The sequence below is a fragment of the Colletotrichum phormii genome (assembly GCF_030913505.1).
Source record: "Colletotrichum phormii strain CBS 102054 chromosome Unknown BDP81scaffold_12, whole genome shotgun sequence".
In the NCBI taxonomy this organism is placed as follows: Eukaryota; Fungi; Ascomycota; class Sordariomycetes; order Glomerellales; family Glomerellaceae; genus Colletotrichum; species Colletotrichum phormii.
In genome coordinates this window covers 1,353,446-1,370,688 of record NW_026851454.1, presented here as the reverse complement: position 1 = coordinate 1,370,688, position 17,243 = coordinate 1,353,446, and the positions used below count along the sequence as shown (strand labels likewise).

The 17,243-nt window shown below is 51.9% G+C and overlaps 3 protein-coding genes across 3 annotated transcripts; 2 read left to right on the top strand and 1 right to left on the bottom strand.

Moving 5' to 3' along the window:
- Positions 1–483: 483 nt before the first annotated feature.
- Positions 484–2,301, bottom strand: BDP81DRAFT_395397 (uncharacterized protein; the record flags this gene model as incomplete). The annotated part of the gene is made up of 3 exons (XM_060588064.1): positions 484–1,216; positions 1,345–1,553; positions 1,633–2,301. 3 exons carry the CDS (start codon positions 2,299–2,301, stop codon positions 484–486), a joined length of 1,611 nt encoding a protein of 536 aa, XP_060444463.1.
- Positions 2,302–3,309: 1,008 nt separating this feature from the next.
- On the top strand, positions 3,310–5,369 carry BDP81DRAFT_430440 (Golgi transport complex subunit 5-domain-containing protein). Its single transcript, XM_060590607.1, has one exon. It carries the CDS (start codon positions 3,572–3,574, stop codon positions 4,898–4,900), a length of 1,329 nt encoding a protein of 442 aa, XP_060444462.1. The 5' UTR covers positions 3,310–3,571; the 3' UTR covers positions 4,901–5,369.
- A 9,109-nt stretch (positions 5,370–14,478) lies between these two features.
- BDP81DRAFT_322390 (cytochrome P450) lies at positions 14,479–16,140 on the top strand (the record flags this gene model as incomplete). Its single annotated transcript, XM_060584694.1, has 2 exons — positions 14,479–15,907; positions 15,977–16,140. 2 exons carry the CDS (start codon positions 14,479–14,481, stop codon positions 16,138–16,140), a joined length of 1,593 nt encoding a protein of 530 aa, XP_060444461.1.
- Positions 16,141–17,243: the final 1,103 nt, after the last annotated feature.

The following is a 17,243-nucleotide window of genomic DNA, read 5'->3' as shown; positions in this document are numbered from 1 at the left end:
CTTTTGTCTTCGATACGAAGCGAACGAGCATCAGACAGCGAGTATCATCCAGGAATTGTATAGAGAATAATCCTCCTATTGCATCTATCATACCAAAAAGCTCGGCGCCTCTCTAGTAGTCACTGGTTTCTTCGTCCCAGATGCAAGATGGGCGAGATTTTCTCCACGAGCTTCCTCTGGACACTTGGAGACTAGGGTATCTTCTTCCATGACTGTACCATGCAGACACTGAGAATCATGCTACGAGAACCAAGTCACAAGAACCAATCTACGATAACAGTATTGAGAATAATTTTACCATTATATTCTGAATAGTGAACTCGGCACTTGGTCTAAGATACCTGATTTCTACATCCCAGATATCACACCTTCCAAGCGCCGGCGGCAGATATACACACAATACATACTTTCTTAGATGATTCATACCTCGTGATCTTTATAACTTTCCAATATTTCATGCCCCGGGTAGGCGTCATACTACAATCAAATATCCAACATGCTCTTCACCTGCTGCGGCTGCTGCGTCATTGACACGGCTGTACTCGCGCTGTGACTCCTCTCCCCTGCCCCATGAGTCGTTGAAGAACTATCCGGTGTCCTGCCCCGACCTGCACCGCTCCCACTCTGGACGTCGGTGTAGGACGGCGGTGGCGGGCCATTTTGCATTAACTCGGCGGACCGGTCGATGCGAGGTCCGGCGCCTGGGAAGAGGAGTTCTGCAGCAGCGTTCATTGCCCTTTCGTTACGGCGGCGGTCTGATTTTCCGCTGTAGGAAGTAAAAGTAGACGGATCCGCTGCGTCAAAGCCAGGTCGTAGAGACCCGTGCATGGAACTCGGTCTCGATGAGTGCCCGTGGAAGCTACCCATTTCAATCTCTCGCTCCTCAGCTTGTTGCGCTTGCTCACGCTCAGCAGCCCTTGCCTCGAGCGTCTCGTCTATGCCGCGGGACGTGGCGCGCCCACCGCCTAGTTCGCGGACGTTGCGCGCGATGCGCTCGCGCATACTCATCTGGCTTACGAGGTGGTCGTTGTTCTTTGCGCGACGCCACCATGCGGGTTTGGGCACGTATCCCATCTCCCGATCGATTTGCGTTCCGCGCTTGCGGCGCTGGCGGATGAGTTCTTTATCTTCGTTGGGGGAGGTGAATCCGTATGCGATTTGCGTGTAGATGATCAACAGCGCGGGCCCGTAGCCTCCAGCATAGACAGCCGCCAGACTCGCTTTGGCGTTCAAGACGGAGTAGGCAAAGTTCCAGGATACGAGACCCTGGTATGCGATGAGGCATGCCGTCAGGGGAGGATGAGGAGGAAGCGCCAGGGGGTGTAGCGGAGGAAGCCGGCGAACTTGTTGAGGGGGCCGCGGTTGCGGGGGTAGTAGTGTTTTATGGAGTGGCGGAGGGAGGCGAGGATGGTGAGGTAGCAGACTACGAGGCAGAAGGTTGCTGCTTTGAAGCGGGCGTCTGTTGCGGAGGGGGCGGCGCGGGCGGCGGTTTGGTCTGGGGAGCGTTGTTTTTCGATTTCGCCCCAGTTGCGGGGGATGATGAGGAAGAAGTTCTAGGGTACGTGTTAGTTGGTGTTTTGGAGGTTGAGTATCTTGGGGATGGCGTGAATGGGGGAGGGAGAATGGACATACCAGCCACAACCAAAGGTAGAACCACAATGGCATCCAGAACTCGAGCTTGCTACGACGATCACCCTCGCGCAGGGAGAACGGGTCCGGGTCAATGGCCTGTCTCTCGCTCCAGCTTCCCCAGTGGCGAACGGCCTCCCAGACCAGCGCAATGGTGAACATTTGCATGAGGTACCAGAAGAAGCTATTGATGATGATGGGTAATCCAATGACGTAGAAGCGGTCGACGTCAATGTTGGTAAACAGACTGATAAACGCCGCAACGCAGACCAGAATCGCATAGTACCACTGCCACCGCCGTCCTATGGGATAAAACCGCTTCGTCGTCGGGAGGTAATGCCGTCCATGGCGATTCAGGTTCGCGAGGACAAACATGAGGGCGAAAGCATACACTATGCCGAAGCCTACGCCGACGCCGGCGCGCTTGCCGATTGGGTTTATGGGGTCGTAGCACCATGTTGAGTTTTGGAAGGTGCCGTTTGGTAAGAGGTAGACTGGTGTGTAGGGCTGTTCTGTGACGTAGCAGTTGGAGCCGTTGGAGACTGTGCCGTTTGTGTAGAGGGTGTAGTTCCAGAAGCGGAGGACGGTGAGGTTGAAGTGGACGCCGCCGAGGAGGGTATCGGAGTCGTTTGCGCCTTGGGGGTAGGCGAGGAGGGCGCGGGAATGGAGCATGGTGGGTGGGTGGATTGGCCGTCGTCGCCGTCTAATCGGGGAGGGATTGGAGGTTCTTGGTTCGAGGGTTGAAGATCGGACGTCCAGATGTTTTGATCTGGGTCGCCCGGAGATGATCGCTTGGGGGCGGGGCCTGTGGCCGGTGTTGTTTGTTTCCGTCGTCGGCCGCCGTCCAATGTTTTGCTTCCGTCGTTCGCGGTAGGGATGATCGATTGAGGACGTGCTCTCGAGGAGAGATTGACGACGGTGCTTTAAGTTAGGGAGGGTATTGCATCGAAGAGGAGGAGGGCGGGAGGGAGGTGAGAAGTGAGAGAAGAAGAGGATTGGCGAAAAATGATGTATTATGACAATATGGTTTATGGAACGTCCGGAAAGGCGGAGATGGGGGAGGGGATTTTTTTTTTTAGTTAGGCGCGTTTTTTGTTCGAGTAGTCAGCGTATTGGCACGCTACCTTGGTGCTCACCCAGCCAGTGACCGACCACCGACTGCGCAGTAGGTTGGTGATTGAGGTGCCGGGAATGGGCGCTACCCGCAGATCATTGATGACAGACTGCTTCTCCACTGGGTGACTGGGTGCCGAGTGGTTCCAGACTCCAGTGGTGCTTTGGTCGTTGTGTGGTGTGGGAATGGGGAAGAGTTCGGGCGGCGGCGGGAAGAGATGGGAAACCGAGGGGAGCGAGACGGAATGGCCGGGAGCAGCGGATTTGTGTTTTTTTGTTTTTTCCCTCTTTGGGATCGTCAGTAGAGATGCCGAAGCTCCGGGACCTGGAAGAAAACAGGTGAGTGAGAAGTGCAAATGGCTTTGATCATGAGATTTTGGCAGATTGATTACTCAATGGCTGTCGGCGGGCGTTCCTGGAACAAACAGCGACAGAACGTATGCTGTGTATCTCGCAGCATCTGATTACAGGCAATGTGCTTTTCAGTCGACCGAAGCTATCCGCGTATGGCAGCATAGCGTCATCATGGAGTTCGTGAGAGAAGAAGGCGGGATTAAACTTGTGGCTGGAAGAAACAATTTGCGGGGCACAATGTCTGTGTGGCTCAACTACCATGTGGCTAGTGATTTCGTCTTATGTAAGGCATTGTTGACCAAGCAGTACGTACCGCCTCTCGACGAAGACAGGACAGCTGGAGCTTGAGCATCTCAATCAACAATTCCCAGAGCTTTCCCCTCCAAGCTCCCAAGCTCAATCCCTCGACCGGCGCAACACCAACACCACACCACACATTGACTCAACGACAGTCAATGGCTCAGACCTGCCCATCATGACGACCCGCGAAGAAGAGGACCCCTCCTACATCGACTACGAAGCCTTCCTCGACCCCGAGTTTAGCCCCTCCTCCTTCGCAAACACCCTCGTCCTCGCAACGAACAACCCCAACGATGCGCCCCTCGATCTTTCCACACCCCTCTCCCGCGTTCTCTTCGACACTCAAGAGATCGATTCCCATATTGACGTCCTGACGACAAAGTCTGCCGCCCCCCTCCTACAGTACACGAAGGAACAAACAACCTCAAGCAAGCGCATCATCTCGGAGCTCGACGCACAGATCAAGAACCTCAACGACAGCTATAAGCAGCTCGAGAAGGAAGTCATTGATAAACATGCCGAGGCTGAAGAGGTACGGCAGGTTGCTACGAGGCTATGGGAGACGCTAAAGCTTGGTCGCTCCGTGGGACGGTGTCTGCAGCTTGGGAGGCAGCTCGAGGTCCAGCATACTGAAATTGCCGGGTCTAGCGTCAGCGCTGCTGCTGCTGCGGCGGGCAAGAAGGAGGACCACCGAGCGCTGGTGCGGTGTTCACACACAATTCTCTCGCTGCGGGAGGTTCTTGATAACACAGCGCCTGGGGAAGAAGGGCATGGTCTAGGAAAGGTCGACGCGATTCGCACTCTCCGGGAATCTATAAATACACCAGTCGAGCGGTCTGTGAAGGAAACGGCGGAGAAGATTATCCGCGACTTTGCGATTCCCAACTCAGCCACTTTTGCGCAGGGCGAGGAAGTCAAGGCAAGAACCGTATCAGCCATGGTCACGCTCTTCCTACTCTCTCCGGTACCGACGCAGAAGACGGAACGATGGACGCCGCAGCTGCTCCTGCAGAGCCTAGAGACATACTTCCGCTCGGCGCTGCAATCCTCCATCGCCTCGCTTTCGCGGTCACTGGGCCAGCTCCCCTCCCTCGAACGCACCCTCGCTGAGATCTCAGCGCGGTGCCAGAACATCGTCGCCCTCGAGCTCGTTCTTGAGTCGACTAAGCTGCCTGCGCACCCGCTCGTGTCGGCGCCGCAGAAGCAGACCAACATGCTACAGCCTCTACTTGCATACCTTGAGACTGGAAGTCTGCCTAGCTATTTCTGGCGGACGATGGCTGGCAATTTGGGCACAAGGGTGCAGGAGATTGTGAACCGCGGCGGGGTGTCTGCACGTACGTTGCGGTCTAACAGGGCCAGCGTTGGAGATGCTGTAAGGGAGTGTGTTGTCAGAGGGTGCCAGATGCCGAGTGCTTTGAAGGGCAAGGGAAGAGGGGAGGGCAATTGGGACCGAGAGGTCGCTGTGATGGTTAGCAGCGTTGTTAACAACCTTGGTCGGTAGCCTCGTTCCGGTCCAGGAGGTGGCGGATCTATAGAGCTATTATCACACAAGCCGCGGGCCAGAAAGCTTGATACCCTAGATGGAAGCCTAGATGAATAGCAAGAGCGGAGTGAGATATATCATACAAGGTGACTGCCATACAACCACCTTCTCATCCTTGGTTCTACCATCTTATGCTTCACTACATACCTCGGTCTCTCTACTGGCTAATCCGCAAGAATAGAGCCACTGGTCAATAGCGAGGGAGATAGAGATAGCCATGAGAGATCGCGCACCTGCGCATGTGTCCCGTATGGACGTACCTATTATGTGGGGCGCTTTCGAGCATCATAGGTACCTGGAAGCAGGCTCACGGAGTTCAACCCCCCCGCTATGGAACTGCTCTGGCGTATGACTCCCTTCCTATGCTCACGGAGATTGCGCAGCCGCATACAAGGGGGGTGATGACCAAACTAGGTACAGTCTGGCCAATCTAGTCTAGCCGCCGTTCTCGGTACTGTACCCTGAGGCGCATCCAGGTCTTGGCGTGCTAAGGTCAGACCGTCAGCCAGTGAGTTTTTACAACAACATTCGCCACGTCAACTTAAGTTAACAGGTCTTCTGCCTCTTCTTCATCTTCTTCCTCTTTTTCCTCTTTACACACTTTGCACCAAAAAAACCATATAACGTCACGTCTCGTTCTCCTACCTCTCCAACTCATTCTATCGTCGTTTCCCTTCATTCACAACCAACCTACACTCTGTCCTTTGTGCCGAGCTGTCTGCGCTTTCCGGTCTTTGCGCGCACCAATGCCAAGCAACTCGCCCTCGTTCGAGGCTTTACGACACCTATCGGACCCTACACTTTACGCTTGACAACCACAATATTTTCCTTTCCAGGCCACTTCGACCAATTCACCTTGGAGCGTGGCTGTTCCAAAAGACATCCGATTTCCCGATATCCGGTCTCGACTCGCAGATCGAGCCGACGGTCACATGACTTCAGAAAAGGCGAGCCGCTTCTGAAGACGAGGCAACCAAAACCCCTTGGCGGAATTCATGATGCCTGGAATCGGGCAGAAACGACGCGGCCCAACCCCTCACAAGGCAGTCAGGCTAACGAACAAGGCAAACAGGAGGCCTCACTCTGTCTGCAGGCGGACTTTTTGCGTGTGTCATTTGATACCTCCCAGGCTTTTGATTGGATCATCTCGACGATCTCCATCTGCAGCTCGCCCTGTTTTGACACCGAAACACGACATGTGCTCATATTGAGGCTTGGCTCCGATAAGTAACCATCGAATCAACGACAACTTCCACCCTCCCAGAAAATCAAGGCCGGCAAACCTACAAATCTCCAAGGACCCGGGTATTAGACTCTGTCGGTTAACCTGCGGTCTCAATCCCCAAGAATCATATCTCGTAAGCCCCGATATGTTCAACTTTCGACGCGAATAGCAGCATCGTGGTATCGTGTATCTTGCGGCATCGTGGGATTGACACCGAATTGCCATCACCTGGCGTTGTTTTGAGGAGATGGTGGGGTGATTTGACATCGAGTGATGTCAATGAGTGGAATACACGGTTCGATAGAGACCGCAACTTCGGAACCGAACTCGATCTGCCCTTCCGGCCGATCCCGCGAGATGACCTCCGAAGCCGGATGTCTCCCGGTTCCGGAGCTGGTCGGACCTCCGTTGTCTCGACGGAGGGCCGGGGCATGTCTTCCCTTTTCTCTTTTCCGGTATATTATCTTTGAGTTCATCCCATGGGTCGGTGCAATCTATCTCCTTGTTTCTTCACTTTGAGATCCCTTCGAAGTTATCCTGCAACATCGCGTCCATGGTCATCATGAACTCTTGCCTGGATGGTCACATGACTCAGCGTGTCACCGCCGCACTTCATCAGCCATGCCACATGGTTGGTTACAGACTTTCTATCCTTGGTACGTGGATAGATTAGAGCTTGCCTTGTGAAGTGTTTTCAATAATCGTCTACACAATGGCCATCGCGGAGCAAAGCTGCGTTGGTAGCCGGCGCGTTGTGTTCTGGAAATGCTGTTATCCAGCTTAATCCAGCGGGGTCTGGGGTGCCCAACCAGGATAAGGTGAACCGAGACTGCCCCTCACTCCACCCCCACCACGACCGTGCAGAGCACGACGAAGTAAAATCTGCCTACAGGTCGATAGCGGACGCCTGACTTTTCCGCCGATGATGGCAAGGAGGACTCTCGACGACCAAGCCAAACAACTACGCTGGGCAACGCAATTCCACATCTTTACAGATGTTAGTGTGGGTGGTTTGGGATTTCCCACTTCAAAAGCCTGGTTCGCCAGGCATGAGAATCAGTATGAAATACCTTAGACCAAGTCACCATTCACGTTCAATACAATATTACTATGCTCATTCACTCGAACTCATCCGCACCAACAGCTTACTCCGCTACGACCGCAGTGAATTGAGACAATAGCCAGGCGTTCTACCGCGCCGCAAAATCCAGAGGAACTCGGCCCATTTCTTACTGAGCGTTTACCATCGTCGAACCCCCTTTCAACATGCGTCCCACGGACTCTGTTCACAATGGGTACCTCCAGCAACGTTCCTTACTAAGACATTTCTGCTGGTGATGGTGCACCCAATGGCAACATGCTGACAGTAGCGCCCCCAGGAGGACCTCGGGAAAATCATCACACAAGCACTCGACCGCGGAGTCGGACAACACCCTGCCGAAGCATCGAATCTCCGAGGACAACAAGTCATCCAGTGACAGCAACATGTACCACGTTCACAACAATGGCACCGACGCTAAAGCTAGCAAGGCCTACCACCAGACCAGAATGGTAGGGACTTTGGCTGACTTCGACAAGCAATTCAGCTCCAACCCACCGAGGCCTTCTTGAGCGGACGAACGAAGACGCGCGAAGGGCGCCATATATCGAGACGAAAATAAGAAGGGAGGAAGGGGAAGAAAGGATACCAACAGCTCCATTACGACGTCGACTTCGGCAACATCACACAAGTCGTTGTCACTCTGCAGAGAGACGCTTCCCGACACAGCTACCAAGCTCTGAAGCAGTGAAGCCCTGCCACCAGCCTACCCAGAAGATCAATATATCCCTACTTGCCTTCAATTTTTGTACAACATTGTCCACAGATCAGGCCAACGAGTCATCCTTTCATCGAACTGTCCATCCAAGTTTGCGGACTCTTCGCATGCATTGCTACCGAGAACGAAGCGTCGAACTCTCCTGCTCGCAGTTGAGCCCGATCGTAGTCGCGAAACATCGCACCTAAACTCAAGCCCTATCCTTCAGCCAGATTGCCCCTTTCGTGGCTGAGCTTTCAGTGATGGGCTGCTGCTTCTTGTCTGCCAAGGCTTTGCTGACACGTGATACCAGTCTCTGTGCTTGGCATAAGCGGCGCAGAACTTCCGGCTTCTCTGGTGGGTCGAATGCTTGTCAGCAGGAGCCGAAGCCATGGCTTGGGGGTACGTACGACAACAATCAACTTCAGAGGTACAAAATTCTTCATCGAGTGCACTCCATCCCACGTCCAATTCCACTTCACAACGTTACACAAACGTTTAGGTCGCTGACTTGCTTCATTTTGAGCCACTACCTTTCCAAGCCCCACACTTTCCCTGCCCTGGCGGAGTCGAGGCATCTCAAGATTTCCACGCTATTTGATCCCATCAACTGAGGCATGACGTCGGTACAGATATCTGCGATTTTCTCCAACGCTTATCCTTCTTGAACTTTTTAATTAGGTGCGTCGAAGGGAGTTAGGGCGGAAGTGATACGGAATATCTTGGAATGATACGTGGTTCGTTGCTATGCCTCATGTGTAGTAGCAGTACGTATCTATGTACTGATGTCATGCCGCAGTTGATAGGATAAATGTGCCACCGGCGAATGCGCCTCTTGGTCTGTTCTCGAGGTCAAGTAGTGACACTTGACCTTTGTCCATATGAACTGATGTCAGGTAAGTGATTAGAGAAATATTGAGGAACTGAAGACGTTTAAATCCTATTACCAAACGGGACCAACATGTCGTTAGTTGATCCTAACTAGATCGACCTTTGCCAAGTTGCTAATTACCTTTTGTCAGGCCCATCCCAGTACACTCGTTACAACGATTGTCACACTATGCCTATGAAACAATATGGTCTTACACAAGCATGACTAAGTTTGCCAAGGATATGCCAGTATAAAGGGTCTTCCACTCACTATATAGATAGTCGGGATATTCCCATAGCCACTCGTTCTTCATACTCATCAATACATCCCATTGACCCCCTACCTGATAATCGCTGCCCAACAGTTATGAGCCCAGTTGTCTTTCTGACCACTGGATACTCTGAATAAGCATCACACAGTCAACTACCTCTTTGTCTATTAGCAGCCCAGGCAGGCACCTGGTCAATCCACGGGTATCACAACCGACCTATTTGTCTATCGGACAAGATGTCTACCGTACAGACTACTATTCGCCTTAAAAGCCAATCTGACTGGCCAGACTGGTATACCTTCATCAGGATGAATGCCAAATCTAACGGGATATGGCAGTTCTGCAACCCTGACTCTGATGAGGCCTTGACTGCGCCTATCAGATCACAACTGCCAGTCGACCCAAATAGCGACCAAGTTACTCTGTTTGACGCCAACAGCAGAGTATATATCGAGGAGCTTAGGCAGTACGAGCGAAGAACCCAGGCGCTTCAGAAAACCATGAGAGACATCACCACCACTATCGAGCCAACCATGCTCTCCTGGCTAGTGGATGCTGATACTCCAAGAGAAGCCCTGCGAAGCCTGAAGGACAGGTATCAACGATCTCCTCAAGCGGAGAAAAGACTTACCTACAAGACCTATAGAGATCATCTCATGAGGATCAAGAGATCAGGCACCCAAGAGTGGATTCAATCTTGTGAGACCAATCTCTCCAAAGCAGTCAGATTGGGCTGTGAAGAGATGAGTGTACCTCATCAACAAACCACCCTTCTCAACGCATTGAAAGGGGTATATCCAGACTTCGTCGCTCCCATGGCTAGGGATACAACCAGGGAAGAAATTGACGACGTTGATCCATCAGAACGGCTGACAGGCAAGAAAATCCTTCAGCATTTGAGAACCTGGCTAGAGGCTGGGCATGGAGATGAAGACTCCAAATCAGGCGGTGCATATGCCACTTGGCAACAGCGTGAAGAGGGCCAATCTCCACGGGTTTCAGCCAAGGGCAACACCAACAACGCTTCTTTTGGCCGAAAACCAAAGGATAAGGACAACAGGCCGAAACCCTTTTGTCTATTAGACGGGAAGAAGCACTTTTATCAGGAATGCTTCTATTTGAACCCATACATTCGTCCATCCGGCTGGACTGGAGACACAGCGAAGATCCAGATGGCTCAAGATTTCCTTGCCAACAACCCTAGGCTAAAGGAAAAGATAGAGCAAAGCAGGACCAAGAGCGTCTCTCCAGACCAATTGGCAGAACAGAAGGCCAGCAAGGCCAACTACATACGGGCATCCAGTCCATCAGACTCAGATACTGACTGGTCGGATACCAGCTCAGTGCCAGAAGAACCAAATGGCAGCTGTCAGCACATCGCTCAAGCCAGCGATAACAAACACGCTGTACTTGTTGACAGCGGGGCATCAGATACCCTCACATGGGACAAATCTCGCTTTGCAGATCTAAACCCTGTCAAGAAGACCTTTGACACCCCAAATGGGCCTATTATTGCAACCGCAAAAGGGACCATGATAGTCAATGCAGTAGATGCAATGGGCCAACCTCATCAATTACGAATCAACAGCGCATATTTAGTACCAGACGCTCCAACTACCCTGATCAGTACCATCAGATTAGAGGAGCAAGGACTTTGGTTCTCGGCAAGGCAACGATGCCTTGAAGACAATCAGGGCAGTCCTCAATTTCAAATCTGGATACTAGAATCACAATACCATCTCGAGCCTCCTGACGGCCAAGGGGCAGTCTATTTCTCATCCTCTTCTCAGCCTCGAGCAACCAGCAAGGAGAACGCCAAACTGTGGCACGAACGACTCAGCCACGCAAATAAGGCGGCTCTTCAACACCTATCCAAGGCATCCTCAGATGCAGGAATAGAGGGTCTTCTGATAGAGGACTGCGAGACATGTAGACAGGCCAAAGCAATGAGGAGCATCTCAAGACGTCAACCAATTTACAAAACCACTTACCCATTCGAGAGGATCAACATTGACTTCTTTCTGATGGAGGAAGCGTACAATGGGGCGAAAGTCAGTATTATCGCCACATGCCCATACACCAAGCTGAAGCTCCAGAGAGCACTTCCACATCGACGACTTCTTGGCCTTCGATTTATCAAGCAACTAGTCAAGTTTCTCTCAGTGCAATACGATATTGTTGTACGATTTTTACGGCTTGATGGGGATGTGTCTCTACAGACCAACATAGAGGACTACACCTCCGAGGAAGGGATCATTCTGGAGAGAACAGCACCATACACATCAGCACAAAACGGCCAAGCCGAGAGAGCTGGGGGAGTTATGTTTGCAGCAGCAAGAGCTCTCTGTATACAGTCAAACTTCCCCCCACAACTCTGGCCAGAGACAACAGCGGCAGCCGTCTATCTTGGCAACCGAACTCCAAGAAGGAAGATCAACTGGATGACACCAGAAGGAAAGACGAATGCGTGGCTGAATGCCAACAAGGGTACAAAGCGCCCAGAACTATCATCGCTTAGCCATCTCAAGAGATATGGTTGCAGAGCCTATCCTCTGACAAAAAACTACATGGCTGGCCGCCAAAAGTCAGCCAAGATGGCACCTAGAGCTCATATTGGCTATCTCTGTGGATATGATAGCTCGAACATCTATCGCATATGGGTCCCTACTCTGAATCAGGTTTTCAGATCCAGAGACGTGTCATTTGACGAATCAGTTGTCTACAATCCTTCAGAAGTCCAGCAACTTGATGCCGTACAGATAAGAGAGCAGACAGTGCATCTAGACCTGTTGGAACTCCATGACGATATTGATCACGATATCGAATCCATTCTAGAGGATTTCGCGGCCCCAGATACCTATGCAACTCATCCGTCAGACCGCCAAAGTTCTATTTTCGCTCCAGATAATAGTCTTCCAACTCTACCTTGTCTTGGGGAAGAAGTGTCGCTAGGTAACCGCCTATCCAGCCAGCCTGGCAGTTCTGTAAGAGGAACAGAAACCAGCCTCGATATCTCTTCGGCTGGGGGGGTGATGTCTAGTAGCCCTCCACTTCCATCTTCATCGTCAGCCATTACTTCAGACGAAGTAATCCATGACACCATCTATGTCAACACAGAAGAGACAGTGTCTCAACAAGAAGAAAATCAACCCTTACATAGGGACCATCAGATCGAACCTGGGTGGGTGGAAGGCTCCCCTCGACCAGAAGATTCATCACCAACCCAATCAGCGACTTCACCAACTCCAACGAGTGGAGATGGTAGCAATACTTCCAACAATAACACTTTGGAAGGTGTAGGTCAACAGCCCCTCAGCAACGTTATCAAAAGACGCCAGAAATACGACAAAAGTGAAGGGGTTGACTCTTCCAACATCCTGAAATCCCCGAGGCGACGGAAACCAAGTAAAAAGGCAGCAGGCTCTGAATCGAGAGGTCTCTATCAGAAGCAGTATATCGCCTACATATCCGCCAACACAAGCGCACTCCATAGCGCAACGATGGATGCGACAAGAAAGATGCACAAGAGAGATCTTCCTCCAACTCCCAGAAACTGGAGAGAGGCTCAAAAGCACCCCTTCTTCAAGGAATGGAAAGCTGCTTGTGAATCTGAGCTAAAACACCATTGGGATATCGCCACATGGAAGAGAGTTCAGATCTGCAACGTCGACAAGGAAAAACACTTTATTATCCCCTTATTATGGGTGTTCACTTATAAGTTCGACAAGCACGGCTATCTTCACAAGTTCAAAGCAAGGATTTGTGTCCAAGGCAATCTTCAACCGCCGAACGATCTCGACACTTCAGCATCAACTCTTGCTGCCAGAACCTTCAGAACCATGATGGCCCTTGGAGCCAGGTTTGGACTTCGTTTCTGGCAAAAAGATGCAGTCAATGCGTTCACAAACGCCTGGCTAGATGAGGTGATGGCAACCATAAGCCTCACAGAACCTCCAGGCTGAAACATATCGATATACAGAATTTGTGGGCTCGCCAAGTCTGTCGGAAAGGAGACATCACTTTCAAGTGGATGGATACCAATAGCACTATCGCTGATGGTCTAACCAAACCACTGAACGCACAAAAACACCGAGAATTCGTTCGTCAACTTCGTCTTGTTAACATCACACACCTGCTGGGCCAGGAAGAAGTGTGAATAGCTTCAAGCAAAGACTTGAACCTAGGGGGGTGTGTCAGGCCCATCCCAGTACACTCGTTACAACGATTGTCACACTATGCCTATGAAACAATATGGTCTTACACAAGCATGACTAAGTTTGCCAAGGATATGCCAGTATAAAGGGTCTTCCACTCACTATATAGATAGTCGGGATATTCCCATAGCCACTCGTTCTTCATACTCATCAATACATCCCATTGACCCCCTACCTGATAATCGCTGCCCAACACCTTTCTTGATAACGAAGATGCGAGTATCCAGAGGTTTGCGTTACGTCAAGCGCTTGACGGCTATATTTGGCGAAATGACATCCCTAAAGCCTCACGAACAGGAACCAGTTCGTTAACACAAAACGCAGACACAATCTCGTTCGGAGTTGTAGGGCGTCAACCCCCCGTTCCTAAGGCACGAACTCTAAAGCGATGCTGCGCCGCTAAACGCTACCATTCCTCGGACTTGGCAGTCAGAACCTTATTTCCTCTCGACGTCGCAAAATCCCCTATAGCGATTCAACTGCACATGAACGTAAGCTGAAGTCATGGACGACTTTACCAAAGTCGAGTCATGTTTTGCATCTCGGTGGATTGTGATGAATCAACATCACGAACCTACTTTGTGGGGGCTCCATAAATCTAGACCGCTACCCCATCCAGTCCGAGCTCTGGACCTTTGGAGTCCGAACCAAGACATGTATAGCCATATCCCGGCGCCAAAAAGTTGTCGCAAAATTGAGCTCTGCCGACCGAAGTATGATATCACTTCGGGCACCTAAGCTATGGGCTCCAACTATGATTGTCAAGCAAACAGCATTTGGTGGGGCGTATGCTTTTCCTGCAGATGAAGTTTGTCCAGGTTGTCGATACAACGCAAACACTAAGCCAACAATCGTTCCTCCCTTGGCACTCATGTCTCCGCGCCGGGTAATCGCAGTACCGTCTGCTACGATTCGTCAGTTCGGAAACCTCCAAAGAGCTGGGGTTCTAGTGGAGGCCAGTGCGACAGCGATCATGGTCGATAACGGGGGTCAAAACCCACCTCTTCCTTGTACGACTAGTACCCATCCTGGCCACGTTTTGACAGGCATCGTGAGAGAGATATATATCTCGTGGGGGGTCCGGCTCGTTGGTACGTTGTACGACGAGTTTCCCAAATTCTGCATCTGGCGACGTTGGACTCCAAATAACTTCCCCATCATGGCGCTGTTCTCCTCCCCTGTAGTGCTATTCGCACTTCCGGCGTTCGTGATCTACTACATCGTCTCAACTTTCCTCGCCCGTCGCCGCATTCTTCTCTTCGCCAAGACAAACGGCGCAACTTTTCCCAAGCACTTTTCCTCGAAACTTCCCTTCGGCATCGACTATGTCTGGCACACCCTCAAGGTCGTGCGCAGCGGCGGCGACATCCTCGACGATGTCATTGCCGAAAAGTTCAAGAAGTGCGGCGACACCTTCAGCACCACGGGCTTCTTCGGCCCTGATGAGGTGAACACCATAGACCCAGTCAACATCCAGGCCATCCTCGCGACAAAGTTCCGTGACTTTGAGCTCGGCCCGCGCAGAATCGCGCAGTTCAAGCCGTTGGAGGGCAATAACATCTTCACCCACGATGGGCCCTTCTGGGAACACTCGAGATCTCTCTTCCGACCGCAGTTCTCGCGGGAGAACATCAACGACCTTGAGGGTACGGAACGTGCCGTGCAAGCTCTGCTCCGGGCCCTGCCTCTTGTTGGTCAGAAGACTGATGACGATGGCCTGTCTGTTGATATTATGCCCTTGATCTTCCGTTTCACGCTCGACACCGCGACCGGCTTCCTCTTTGGCGAAAGCGTCGACTCACAAACGGCCGCTGCGACGGGCAAGATGTCGACATCAACAAGCGCGGCGACAGCTATGGCGGCTGACCAGGCGGGCAGCGACATGTCCTTTGCCTCGGCCTTCCACGAGGCGCAGATGTACATCGTCATGCGCGCCCGGCTGCAGGGCTTGTACTTTCTGGCACCCAGCAGCGTGGGCAATAAGTCCATTGACTACATCCGCCGGTATGTCGACCACTATGTCCAGCTAGCTCTCAAGCGCGCGAAGCCGTCGGCGGACAAGTTCAGCTTGCTGGATACCCTCGTGGAGCAGACGCGGGACCGCGGGGAGCTGCGGGACCAGATCCTCGGGATGCTGCTGGCGGGTCGAGATACCACGGCGACGCTGCTCTCGTGGGTCATGCTGATGCTTGCGCGGCACCCGGTCGTGTTCAAGAGGCTTCGGGAGGAAGTGGTGGCGGAGTTTGGGGAGTACTCTGAGAACCCCGAGGGTGTTGACTTTGCGACGCTCAAGTCATCACAGTATCTTCAATTTGTACTGCGGGAGACGTTGAGAGTGTACAATGTCGTGCCACTTAACAGCCGGTATGCGGCTCGGGATACGGTCTTGCCTAGAGGTGGCGAAGCCGATGGGTTGTCGCCCATCGTGATCAAGAAGGGACAGACGGTCACGTTTGTGCCGTATCTGCTGCATCGGCGCTCGGATGTTTGGGCGGATGCGATGGAGTTTAAGCCGGAGCGATGGGAGGGGGTTCGACTGGATTGGAATTATATCCCGTTCAGCGGGGGCCCGAGGATCTGCTTGGGACGTAAGTCGCTTCATACCTATTGCCGATTCGCTCGCAGTGTTGTTGAATTGGAGTGCTAACTTGCTTCAGAACAATTCGCCCTTACAGAATCTGCCTATCTCTTGGTGAGACTCATCCAGAGGTTCAAGAGCATGGACTGGATCGGGGCACAAGGCGAGCCGAGAAAGGATATTCATTTCACCATGGCTCCTAGAGATGGGGTCAGTGTTAAGCTCCAGTACGCCGAATCATAGAAGAAATTGATTATTTTCTAATGGAAAGGCGTGTTGACACACATAACGACGGGGTGGCTGTAATTGATGAGTATTCTGAATGCCGTATGGTGGATACTGGGAGCTCTCAGTTCTAGTGCCTGCTGAAGTGCTCTGCGCCTGGCTCACTCTTGTAGACGACCCATCATGAATGCAATCATCTTAAGATGCGTAATCACGAACCCAACTATGAGACTTCTGCCGACTAGAAGGGTTCTAACAGAGATGCGTTCCGCTGTCGCTGCAGGTCCTCCGGGTTGTCAGTCGGGAGGCGTGAGGCTTGACGTTTGAGGGCCGGCACCTGTTTGTCTCCGGCCTGGGTAATAAAAGGCCGGTTCCCTGGCTAGGGAGTACACTCTAAGGCTCTTCTAGGCCACGCCATACACTCAATATTCTGGAGGTCCAGGATACGAACGGATAGCACCTCCCAACACATCCAAGCAGACCGAAGAAGTTTGAAGACACGAACACACGAGCGTCGCACTCAACTCATCTCAAGGTCTCCCAATCTACGGACAGAATAATCAAATCGAGCAATCGATCCCATAAAATTCGAGATGGACCCCGACGCCTCCGTATTTCTTGTGGGTTTTGCCGCCACCACCGGATTCATGTTGATGATTGCGTTTATGTGGTTTCTTCTTGCTTACAATCGATTGTGAGTGGGCAATATTAGACTCTTTGCAGAGAATAGCCCGTGCTAATTATTTCAAAGTTCGGGAAGATGCGGTTGCCAAGCTGCCAATGATCCCTTGTGCACAAGATGTGGGCTCCCTGAGCCGTCTACTCGCCAGGAGCGGGATGGAACTTCGCAGTCCGAAGGATCCCACGCTCCAAGTAGCAAGATGGATGTCTGAAATGATTGATGGCGTGAGTCTCTCTTGAACTATTTTCACTTGGAGAGTCCCAGCGACATAGGTTAATTTGCCATAAGACGGTGTCAATTCGTTTATCTGGAACTCACACAAACTACGACCCATAAGAACGGTAAATCTGTAATCTGTGCGATGTTGAAACTTGAGCCTCACAGCAGAAAGCTGCAAGACGCCTCTGGGGAACTACGTGTAATGTCCCTTATCATGGGT